The sequence below is a fragment of the Nycticebus coucang genome, chromosome 13 (genome assembly GCF_027406575.1).
Source record: "Nycticebus coucang isolate mNycCou1 chromosome 13, mNycCou1.pri, whole genome shotgun sequence".
Classification (NCBI taxonomy): domain Eukaryota; kingdom Metazoa; phylum Chordata; class Mammalia; order Primates; family Lorisidae; genus Nycticebus; species Nycticebus coucang.
In genome coordinates, this window is record NC_069792.1 from 53,104,933 (window position 1) to 53,117,595 (window position 12,663).

Consider the following 12,663-nt stretch of genomic DNA (forward strand, 5'->3'; position numbering starts at 1 on the left):
CAACAACTTTTCATGAATAAAGGAAAAAATATATATATTTTCCCCTGACAAGGAGATGAGAGAAGAATTAGAAAGAAAGAAATAAGATTTGAAGAGATAGAAACCCAAAAGAAAGGGTCTACAAAGATAGGTGATTTTGTGTGGACCAGCAATAATGAGCTAGAAGTATAATAGAAAAACATCCCCTTACATTATCAACAAAGCAAAAAGTACACAAAATTTAATCTAATAAAGCAATACATTACCTAAGACCATTTCTAAGAAAACACCCAAACTGTATCAAAGAGCATTGAAATGAGCTAAAACAATGACACAGAGTCAAAAGAAAATATGTGTAAGAATGAAAAGGCTGGGGGCCATGGCTCCCATGTGTAGTCTTAGCACTCCTGATGGCCAAGGGAAGAGGATTACCTGAGCTCAGGAGTAGGAGCCTAGCCTGAGTAAGAGTGAGCCCCTGCCGCTACTAAAAATAGAAAAATTAGTCAGGCATCCTGGCAGGTGCCTGTAGTCCCAGCTACTGGGGAGGCTGTGGCAGGAGGATCCCCTGAACTCAGGAGGTTGAGGTTGCTGTGAGCTAGGCTGAAGCCACAGGTCTCTAGCCTGGGTGAGAAGAGATTCTGTATAAAAAAAAAAAAAAAAGGCTGGAAGGGGTTGAGGTTCAGATGGCGTTATGAACATAAATAGACAGTACTTTAAGATGAGGGAACAATTCTGTGCCCAGATTTTGGTAATAATTGCACAAATTTATACATTTTGGAAAAATCATAAAACACACAAAAGGAATGCTTATAACACTGGTGAAATCCAAATAAAGTCTATAGTTAATGATACTGTATCAATGGAAATTTGTTTTGATAATACACTATAAAGCTGGCTGAAGAATATGCAAGATTCTGTATGTATTTTTTGTTATTTCTATATCTGAGTCCAAAAATAAATAGAAAGTTTTCTAAAAATGCCACATTCAAAACATCAATCAAAAGAGAAATTAGAAAGTACTTTGGATTTAAAAAAATGAAAACACATCAAAATTTGTGTTCTACTGAAGCAATCCTCAGAAAAGGAAATTTTTAAGTCAATAGCCATAGCTTCTACCTTAAGAAACTAGAAACAAAAGAAATAAAACCTAAAATAAGCAGAAGAAAGGGATTAATCAATCTCAGAACCCTGGTGTTTTCAGAGAGAGTATGGTCCCCCCAACCCCACCACCTTGGCTTTGGACTTTGACCTTCAGAACCATATGACAATGCATTTCCATTGTTTTTTTACCCAGTTTTTGTCACTTTTTTATTGCAGACCAAGGAAATTAATGAAACCTATAAGGATCAAGTTGCTATTTCTATTATATTATTAATATGAAGTGGATTTATTAACAGTGGTTACATCTGGGAACTAAAGTTGGGGAAAGTCTTATGTATACTATAACACTCATGTATACTATATTTAACAAATAATGTTATTTAAAAAATACATATTTAGGCTGGGCATGGTAGCTCATGCCTGTAATCCTAGCACAATGGGAGACCGAGGCCAGTGGATTGCCTGAGCTCATGAGTTCAAGACCACCCTGAGCAAAAAGCAAGACCAAGCCTCTACTAAAAACAGAAAAAGAGAGGATTGCTTGAACCCAAGAGTTGGAGGTTGCTGTGAGCTATGATGACACCACAGCACTTTACCCAGGTGACAGCTTGAGACTGTGTCTCAAAAATAAATTTATAAATAAAAATACATATTTAAATAAATAGTGTATTGTTAAATACTTTTATGTAGTATTTTATGATAACAAATGTTAAAAAATTACAGTAGCTATTACACAAAAATAAGAGTGAAATTGAAGAAATATGTAAGAGCAGCATTAACTATTTATAATAGAAACTTTAATGTTATTAAAAATGATGAATGTAATATTTTTACTATTTTTTAAAATTTGATAATGTATAGCTTGCATTTATAAAATAATTCAAGTTTTCTTTAAAAAACTAACAGAATAAAGTGTTAGAAATCTTTGATGTGCTTTTGCTTTTTCAATCCCGGTGCTTTCCATTCTTAATTATACTTATGTTACTCAAAACAAGCAACTTACCTCATTTAAGTACAATCAAAATTTGAGATGGAAAGAAAGTATCTTAGTACTTGTTTTAAACCTTCTAAACCCTGATAGGAACATCACAATGACAGAATTTTTTCTTTTCCCTATTATGGTAGTATGCCATAGTTAAAATCTGTTTGTTTGTTTGTTTTACAAAATTAAATGAGTTACATGAATTCCTACTGAAGGATGCTGAAGAAGGATGCTGAAGATAAACATAGACAATAACAGTAGCCAAGTGCACTATCCTTACCATTGTGATTGGTTGGGTCAGAAAGTGCACCACCACAAATAATGGAGTTGATTTTCAACAGCAATTCCCTATTTCATATTTGAAACCAAGCTACTCCTTAAATTATAAATCCTGTGTTATCTTTTGCTTCATTCTGTCTCATCACTTACAGATTTCCAAATTTTTCATTTCCTCTAGAGTCTTACTACCTTTGCCCATTTTATTTCATGTTCATTCCCTGTTAGATTAAGTGCTTTCATAGCAGCAATTGTGCCTTTGATTTCGATCCCTGGTTCACTATCAGGGAACATTAAAAAAATGTAAGAGACTAAAGGGAAAAGTCCTACATTTGGAAAGGGGAGGCCAATTGTGAGATCCAAGTAATATTTTCATTTGGCCCAAAGTGCATTTAACACAAAATAAATTATTAGGATTTATTTACTTATTTTAAAATTAATTTTTATCTTCTAATATTCATCAAGACTCTATATCTACAAAAAGTAAAAATTAAAAAAATCAGCTGGGCATGGTGACATGCACCTGCAGTACCAGCTACTTTGGAGGCTAAGGCAGGAGGATTGCTGCCTCAGGGATATAAGGTTGCAGTGAGCTACAATGCTCCACTGCACTCCAGCCTGGGTGACAGAAAGAGACCCTGTCTCAAAAAAAAAAAAATAAATGAAATAAAAACACAAACAAAACTTTCAGAAGTTTTCATTATCAATATTCTTGATTTTCTTCTAGAATAGGTGGAATGGCATATGCATGAAGTAGGGATATCAGAAACCTATCACTCCAATTTATAATTTTCCTTATCTTTTGTGAAATTCTTCATTTACAAAAATTCTTCAAATTTCCCACACTGAGATACATTTGCTATAAAATTTTTTTTCAATATGATGGTTCTAGAAAATGCTCAAGATTCACTTATTAACTACAGTAATTCATTGTGTCTTGAATAAGTTTAATAAATGACTTTTTTCAACACATAACTGGGATCTCTATGAGTATCCTTTCCCTCTCTTCCTCCTCTCCTTGATTCTGTTCTTTCTTCCTTTTTTTTTTTTTTGAAGGGTTGGGATATTAGGATAGGCATATACAATTGTGACATCTAGAATCTGCTTAGGATAGAGAGAAAACTCTGGGTAAAGAGACAGCAGTACACGTGCTTTATTCACCTATAGCTTGCAGGTAAGAGTGTCAGAAGCCAGGAGAGGGGCATGGAAGGGGAGGTGGGAGGATGCTGAAGATAAAGCCCACTTCTTCTATCATTTCTTGACTAGGGTGTATACTCGTGAATGGACAAGGAAGGATCATCTCTAGCAGACTCTACCTGAGCTAATGACCTGCTTTTACTTGTCACTAAGTTTTCTTTCCACAATCCACAAAGATCAGGAATCTACCAACATCTGCTTTAAATCGTGCATCATGCTAAATCTTTTGGTGGCAAAAGTGGCATAGAGGTGGTACATAGCATCTGTGGTACAGGTAGGAGATTACTAACTCTTGTTCGAGGTAACAACAATAAACAGGCTGGGCACTGTGGCTCATGCCTGTGGTCCTAGCACTTAGGGAGGCTGAGGCGAGTTGGTCTCCTGAGCTTAGGAGTTCGAGACCAGCCTGAGCAAGAATGAGATTCTGTCTCTACTAAAAATAGAAAAACTAGCTGAGCTGTGTTGGTTGCCCATAGTGCCAGATACTCAGGAAGCAGAAGCAAGAGGATCTTTTGAGCCCAAGAGTTTGAGGTCACAGTGAGCTATGATGTTATGACACTCTACCCAGGGTGACAGAGTGAGACTGTCTCAAACAAACAAACAAATCCAACAATAAATAGCCAGGAATATGCTGTCTCTCTTGGGACTGTTCCACCTACTCTGAAACACTGACTCCTCGTATTTTATTTAGATCTCTGCCTGCAAGCTACCTGCTCAGATAGATCACCCCTGACCAGTCTGGACATAATCCCACTTCTACCCCATAAGCCTCCATTACAGTACATTATTTGTTTCCTACATAGTACTTAATGTAACCGTACTTGTCTACTTACTTACTTGCAAAAAAGCTTACTATATGCTAATATTAGGTAATACATTTATTTGTTTGTACAAGTAATGTCTTTATAAAAAACAGTACCTCCTTAGCTCTCCAATGTTTACACAGTGTTTCTTGTCATACCTGGACCATATCAGTTACTCAATAAACACCAGTGGAAAGAAATAGTAGGGAGAATTGTTAAAGATCTAAGTTAAAAAAAATAAACATGAGACTATAATTCTGATTCTCAGAGATTCTGATTACATGGCTGACATTTTGATGCAGAGATGGGAAGAGAAATAACATGTATCTCTGCCTCCAAATTATGTAAATATTGTAAAAGAAAAACGATTATTTCATTTATTGCATTTAGTCAACATATTTAATGCTCTTAATATCAAAGCAGAGTTCCTACCTTCTCCTTTATTTGTAAAGGTCTTCACATTTATGTATTATAAATCTTTATTTAATACCCATAGTATTTCAAGAAATACATGTATGTAGTTCAAGAGATTCACTGAGACATAAGAAAACCTACTTTCTTCCTCAGAGCAAAAATACAGTAGAACCTCCATAGTTTACCACTTCCTACATTGACCACTTCCTTAAGTTGACCTAATTTTCATAGACCAAACATGCACCAAATGTTATGTATCAGTACTGTGGGCCTAGTTCCTTACATTGACCACTTCTGCATGTTGACTGGTTTGTTATAGTCCCTTTGGTGGTCAACTTACAGAGGTCCTGCTGTATATTAGTAAATATTGACTTGGGTTTTTTTCACAATCACATCTTAAAAGGCATTTTTTTACACACACATACTTTTTTGGATATTTAGATATATTCTTCACTTACATTAAAATTATGTTTTCCCCTTTATTTGAAATGTGTCTTCTTGGCCTAGCTTTTATTTTCTTACCTTTGGTAGAAACACAGATACAGACTTTAACTCCACCATAAGGAACAATCGTGCAAGTACAGAGAAGCAGCAACTGACATTTGGTTTCAGTGATGAAGAGACAACGGAGAATGGCAGATGTGAGGGATTGCAGAAAACATGCCCAAAATAAGAGGCACCACACTGCTACTACACTATGATCTCATTATTTTTCATGCTCAAAGTTTTCAAGAGATTTTTTATATGAAATTACCTGCTTTTAAAAATGTTTGGGGGTTAATTAAAAATTCAATAAATGGTGCTGGGAGAAACAGATAACTATATGCAAAGACTGAAACTGGACCTGCACCTTTCAAATATATATATGAAAATTGACTCAAGATGGATAAAAGATTTTAATCTAAGACACGAAATGGTAAAAATCTTAGATGAAAACGTGAGAAAAACTCTTATGAATGTTGGTCTGGGGAAAGATTTCACAAAGAAGGGTTCAGTGGCAATCGCAACAACAAAAATAAACAAATGGGACTTAATTAAGCTGACAAGCTTTGGCACAGCTAAGGAGACTACAACTAAAGCAAACAACCTTTAGAATGGGAAAAGATATTTGCAGTTATGAATCTGACAAAGGCTTGGTAACTAGGATCTATAGAGAACTCTAATCAAGAAAAAAGGAGTGAACAATCCCATCTATAACTGAGCAAGAGACATGAACAGATTCTTCTCTGAAGACATGAATGGCTAACAAACATGAAAAATGAAGAAATTATACACTGAAGAAAAAAACCACAAACACCAGAATAAGATGAGGGACTTGCATTAAGGAAAAGTAAAGAAAAGCTAGTGATTAGAAACAGGGAAAAAGTCATCCAGAGCAGTCACTTCCAATCCTGGCTACACATTAGTCATTTGGAAAACTTGTAAAAAATCTGCCTGCTTGGTCCCAATTGCAAACTTTTTGGAGGTTTTTGGAGTTAAGAGCCCAGGACATCAGCATCAGATATAAAAATAACCAGAACAAAACTCTTCTGATTCGTTACGTGCCGCCAGATAAATTTCTGCCTTAAATTATCCAGTGATATCCAAACAGAACTCTGAAGGGCTCTGCAAAGGTGCCCGAAGCTCTCCAAAGGTAGGATGCCATGCTGCTCACTCCTTTCAATCCTATTAGTTAATTTTTATGTCTTATATACTGAATTTCTGAATAATATTTCATTTGAAAAAAATAGTTTTACATTAAAAATAATTCAAAGCAAGTTTATTTTCTCACTTCAATAGGAAATGAAGACTTGGAAGGCTGATTCCAGAGACTTGCACAAAATATGCTAATTTCAAGAATATATTGCTGTTGCTTTGCTCGGAGACCACAAAGATACTGGTACTTATACATGAGGTCTAAAGCAGCAGATGCTAGAATGCGGCTGCAGTGCCACTCCAGGCCTCCGTAAAGGCCTTAATCATTTTCTCAGATGAGAAAACAGAAAAAAAGATCTCATTTCAACTAATCCTGGGCAAATTTTCTGATTGATACAATTTACATCTACAATTCTACAACAGACTATAAGTAATGTAGTATTAATATTTATATTTCATATTTGAAATTCCTTTCAATTCTAGGAAGAAATCAGAATGTGTGCTGAGTACCAATTTGCCAAATCCACATCAGGATTTACCACATTAGGATTCTCCCCTAATGTGAGATGATTTCTTAAGAGATAGGAAAAGGACAAAAAGAAAAAAATACATATTATCATGAAGGAAGAAGCGGAAAGGATTTGGAAATGGGCAAAGAGAATACAAAAATGAGAGATTTTAAAACTTTGAAAATATTTGAAGAAAGTGAAATACAATACAGATTAAGAGACAGACTAGAAAGTTAAAAGGCCAAGAGAACGTTCTGTAAAATATTTTTCAGTTTTTGATATTCTTTTAGTGCAGAGGTTGCCATTGAGTGAAACCTTATCTTAGGGACAAGATTTGATTGTCTTCTGATTATTATTGAGAGCTGGTTTGATGTTATATGTCTGAGAAATACTGAGGATAAAATATAGAAAAATATTTCCATAATCGCATAATTTTAAGGAAAATGACCTTAAGTGTTCTCTTACCTGCTTTTATTAACACTAAGTGGCATCCAATCCATGTTTGATTCTTTAAAATTTTTATTAAATGATTTCTATGTGCTAAGGATTGAGGACTCAAAGGCGAACAAAATGGGGCTAGTCTGTACTTCATTATATTCAAGTTCATGAAACAGAAGACAAGTAAATGCATTACAGAGAATAAACAGGGTGCTCCCAATAGGGAATGAATGGATGAAAATGGGGAATATAGACAGGGTGGTCAGGGAGTAATGACAGATCAATATTTGCAAAGCACTCCATTACAGAGGAAAAAGAAGGTATGAGAGTTCAAGGCACTGACGTGTAGAAGGGCTGAAATAAATTATTTCGGATGTGGAGTGTGATGAGATTGAGTAGACCTTGAGAAGCATTTTATTTAAAAATACTTCAATGTTGAAATTCTTAAGTTGGCTTGGAACTTAAAGATAAGTTTTTTTTGTATTCTAAAGCATAAACTAGAAAAAAACATGTTCTTACAGGACAGGTGAGAAATGATTCAGGCTTCTGCCTGGAGTGGTGCCAGTAGAACTAAAGGTAAGTGGATTGATTTGAGATGCACTATTTACAAGATAGGACTTGATAATCTGCTGATATAGTAAAGAGAAGTTAAGGGAAGAGAGTAGTCATGAATGATAGCAAGGTTTCCAACTTGAGCAACTAAAGGGACAGTATTGCCACTTATGGGTTAGCTGTAAGTTTATTTGAATGTTAATACCTTTTTGGATATATAGACCATCATTTAGCCTGAGATGTCTCTCACACTAGTATTTCAGACAGGTATTCCAGATGTCAACTTGTTTTGCTTGACATTGGAAACATTCTTCTATTATTACTGCCCCAGGGAGAATACCCAAGTAATGTGAAAGGAAAGCAGCAATCTGCTAGGCAGTTCATAGCAACTACGTACAAGTTCTTCAGAACCTCTACACTGGTCTTAAACTCTATGGGAGTCATTGGTGTCATACCATCTCAAGGAAAGCCAGCATTCTTAGGTTTTATAGAATAACTTCCCGAAACTGAAAAGGAAAGGAAATGAACAAAAACATGTTGAATTAGTCAATATTAATTTTTCAGGGATTTTGTATTTGTGAACTTATGAAATTTTATTTATAACCCCCAATCAATACCGTGGCACTTACATGGTCATTCATGGTCATGTATGTGTGCAAAGCAACCTAAAATTTGAGTTACCTGATGTGGACATTCCTAGTTGAGGTGGAAAATATGACTGCTTTTTTGATTCAGCTCTAATACTGTAAATAAGCCTCCTTTTCACAGTATATTTTGTGTACTTTTATGCTTTTTCTTGGTGATTTTGCTGCCTAAAATGAACTAAGTGTAGCGGTGTGTAGTGCCTCTTAAGCACAAGAAGGCCGTGATACGCCTTGCAGAGAAAATGTGTTAGAATATTAAATAAAGTATCTTGAAACAAGGTTATGTATTGATCAGTTGATAATAATCATGTGACCAGAGGCTTCTAGGAAACTAATCCTGGATTTATCTTAGAAACAATGATTCTGCATTCATTAATTCAGTGTTTTGAATGATTTTATAGAACTATCACCAGCAAGAAAAATAAACTATATATAAATACGCAGTAGTGAATCACAAATTGTCTAGAAAGAAACAATGGCTGTGTCATTATAGATTTTGTAAGTTTGCCAATAGGGTTGGGTCCAGTGGCTAATGCCTGTAATCCCAACACTTTGGGAGGCTAAGGCAGAAGGATAACTTGAGACTAACAGTGAAATCCTGCTTCAAATAAATAAATTAATTAACATCAATCGGGGCGGCGCCTGTGGCTCAGTGAGTAGGGCGCCGGCCCCATATGCCGAGGGTGGTGGGTTCAAACCCAGCCCCGGCCAAACTGCAACAAAAAAATAGCCGGGCGTTGTGGCGGGCGCCTGTAGTCCCAGCTGCTCGGGAGGCTGAGGCAGGAGAATCGCGTAAGCCCAAGAGTTAGAGGTTGCTGTGAGCTGTGTGAGGCCACAGCACTCTACCCTAGGGCGGTACAGTGAGACTCTGTCTCTACCAAAAAAAAAAAAAAAAAAAAAAAAAACATCAATCGAGCAGTCACAATGTACAATGTACTATATTAAGAAGGATTGTAAATACTTTTTTTTTTTCACAGATGGGGTCCTGCTCTGTCACATGGGATAGACTGCAGTGGAGCAATTGTGGCTCACTGGAGCCTCAAACTCCTGATCCTACAGTATATTTTGTGTACTTTTATGCTTTTTCTTGGTGATTTCCTACCTCAGCTTCCCCAGTAGCTGGTATTATAGGTACATACCAACAAACCCTTACATTTTGTGATCTAATACAATACTGCTATTCACCTGAGATCCCATGTTTCTAACAGTATCCCAGGCAATGCTATGCTCCTTTTGAGGGCCATACTTTTTGGTGGAGACTGTAGATCAGAAAATTGATATATTAAGGTCTGAGAAAGGGAGAATAATGGGGGTAGAGAAACAGAGGAGACTTTGGTTTCCTCTTCTTTGAAAATCTATTGTGTCACAACTTAATTGGGAAAAATCACCAACAAGAAGTTAACTGTGGCACTAAGAACAGCTTATACTTTAAGTAAATCAAATAATTAGGCAGACTATTACCACATTTAAAAACCTCAGTTACTGTATCTTTCCTATGTACATATTTCATTCTTCACTGTTTTGCTTCTCTATTCCCTTCCTTTTCTATACCCATCTCCTAGCATAATTATCTTCATTGCTGCATTTCCTAAATCACCAGTATTTGCTATAATTTGCTGTTTGACCCAATGGTCATTTAGTAACATTCCCAAAATTCCAAGTATGTGATTTCTTGGTGCTTAAACAAGCTACTTTCTAAGTTTTTTTGCAATGTGGTCACTTGTGCTTTCTAGAAATATATTAGTTTTCTTGGCATCCTAATATAAATTAATTAGAAATGCTTCAGGACAATTTGTAAAGAATGCAAATAAGGTAAAAAAAGTAATATATATTACACATACACAAACCAACCATTTAACTACCTTTTATCTCTTAACTTTGTACTTACTTGATTTATCAAAGACCATAAATGTTGAAGTCAGAGTCCAACACCGTTTTTCCTATATATGTAGTATACTCTTTATTTGAGGATTAACATGAATTTTAAGTACATAAAATTTACTATATTTTATATGTACATGTTATTAAATACATGTGTATTGATTTACATAAAAATACAACCCACATTAAGATATGAACATTTATTTTACATATGAATACCACGTTGTTTATCCCAGTCTCTTCAACATTATATCCTGTATTGTATGTTACACAAAATATGGTACATGCTTGGATTCTAATAAAAATGTTGCTATTTTTATTTATTTCTATAACCTATAATTTCCATTATCTTTAAATCCTTTTATCCTGTTTTATACAAATGTGGGTATACTAGGTTAGAGACTAACTTTTAAACCAATTTCAATTTTTTTATAACTGTACATCTGTCAATTATATGCTAATTGTAATGTTTTCCTCCCATTTTTCTATTGCTGTTTTCTTGTTTCCTTACCAGTTTTTCTATAATCTAAACAATCGAAAATTATATATTCTATTTTTGTTCCAAACACTTATTTTAATGTCAAATTTACTAATATTAACTACTATATGATGCAGGAACCATTGTTATTCCCCCGGCAACACGTAACATACTACAAGATTTTATACACCTCCTTCTCCCATTGGTGACTTGGAAATTTTTTTTTTACACTATGTAATATCAAGATTAACGTTATGGACAAACTTGCTACTTCCCCCACTTCCTATAATTAAAAATAAGGAGGAAAAACCTATAGTGACTGGTTTCCAATTTTGTCCTGTCTACAAACATCTTCTATTTCACTTATGTTTAGCTTAAGAACATTCTTATCTTTATCTACAACTTACTGAAAATAAAACAGTATTTGTCCAATACATTCAACATCTGACATGCCTTTTCAGTTTAAATGTATCTAAACTTAAATTTTAGACCCAGCTTACATTTCTATTTTTATATTTAGTTTTAATACTCTACATGTAACACTTTAAACTTAATGCTCCTTAACTAGTTTTTTTTTTTCTTTTACCACTAGACCACCAGGGATCCTTAACTACTTTAATGCTTACCATTAATTCTTTCTAACAACTACTTCCCTACTCAAGCTATTTATTTTAATTCTGGTTCTCTTTTGGCTGCAGTAAATCATACAGCAAACTTTTCAAGGAAGGTTCTTGGTTGATATACTTTCTTAACCCCTGCATATCTGAGAATGTCTTGCAGTTGCCTTCATACAGAAATGATAACTTGGCTGGGTATATAATTCTTGGCTCAAAGTTATTTTCCTTTAAAATTCTGTAGATATTGTTCCATTGTCTTCGGGCATTTAGAGTTGCAAGAGAAAAATCTGAGGTCAGCCTGATTTTTGTTCCTTTATAGGTAACCTGTTTTCTCTCTCTGGATGCTTGCAAAATTTTATCTTTATCCTTTAAATTTAAAAATGTCACCAGGATATGTCGAGGTGTTGCTTTCTTTTCGTTAAATTTTAAAGGTACCCTGTGAGCTGTTTCTACTTGTAAATCTTGTTCTTTCTTCAATTCTGGAAAATTTTCTTCAAGTAGTTCCTTAATTATTGTTTCAGCTTCGTTTGCTTTGTCTTCTGTTTCAGGCAGTCCTATTATACGTAGATTGTACCTCCTGGATCGGCCCTCTAGATCTTTCTTTTTCTCCTCCTTACTTATCTTGATTTCTTTTCCCTTTTTCTCTGAATTCGGTGGCATTTTGTCTTGTTTTGCATTTACTTCAGTAATTTCATTTTGTGGACAATCCAGCTTGCACATTTCTGTTAATTCCCTCAACTCTCTAATGCTTTCCAAGCGTTCTGACATTACCCTTTTTATCATTGCGCACAGGGTTTTAAGATTCTGTATTATATTAGTCTCAATCCTTTCTATCTCTTCTGTTTCGACCGCTATATCTGTTTCAAGAGGAGGCATTTTCTCGATTACTTAGCTGCTCTTTCTTCCGAACTGAGGTATTACGACCTTAAAAACAAGAAACAACTTAATTCCCTACGGCCCAAATATTCCTATTTATAATTATCGACGGTCTTATTAAAATGTTTTGTTTTTCTTTCCTACCTTTTCAGTAGCTTTTCTTAGCAAAAACACCCAAATCGAAGATAAAAGGAAGTTCCCCGCAGTACTGAACGAAATAAACGTCCAAAATGATTCTCGTTACGTCATTTCCGCGCGCCTCACGACTCGGCAAATAGCCT

At 35.0% G+C, this 12,663-nt stretch overlaps 1 protein-coding gene across 2 annotated transcripts in view; it reads right to left on the reverse strand.

The window, feature by feature from the left end:
* The window catches only part of PIP4P2 (phosphatidylinositol-4,5-bisphosphate 4-phosphatase 2), an 86,635-nt gene extending 74,002 nt beyond the window's left edge, over positions 1 to 12,633 (reverse strand). Inside the window, exons 1-2 of one of the 2 annotated variants that reach the window (XM_053558848.1) lie at positions 12,527 to 12,633; positions 10,451 to 12,430 (exon numbers count right to left, since the gene is read on the reverse strand). In XM_053558848.1, the coding sequence (XP_053414823.1) occupies positions 11,561 to 12,382 (822 nt within the window). In that variant the 5' untranslated portion in view covers positions 12,383 to 12,430; positions 12,527 to 12,633 and the 3' untranslated portion in view covers positions 10,451 to 11,560. Of the gene's footprint in view, positions 1 to 10,450; positions 12,431 to 12,526 lie in introns of those variants that run through there. The other variant, XM_053558849.1, reaches the window with a different exon arrangement.
* Between the last annotated feature and the right edge of the window lie 30 nt (positions 12,634 to 12,663).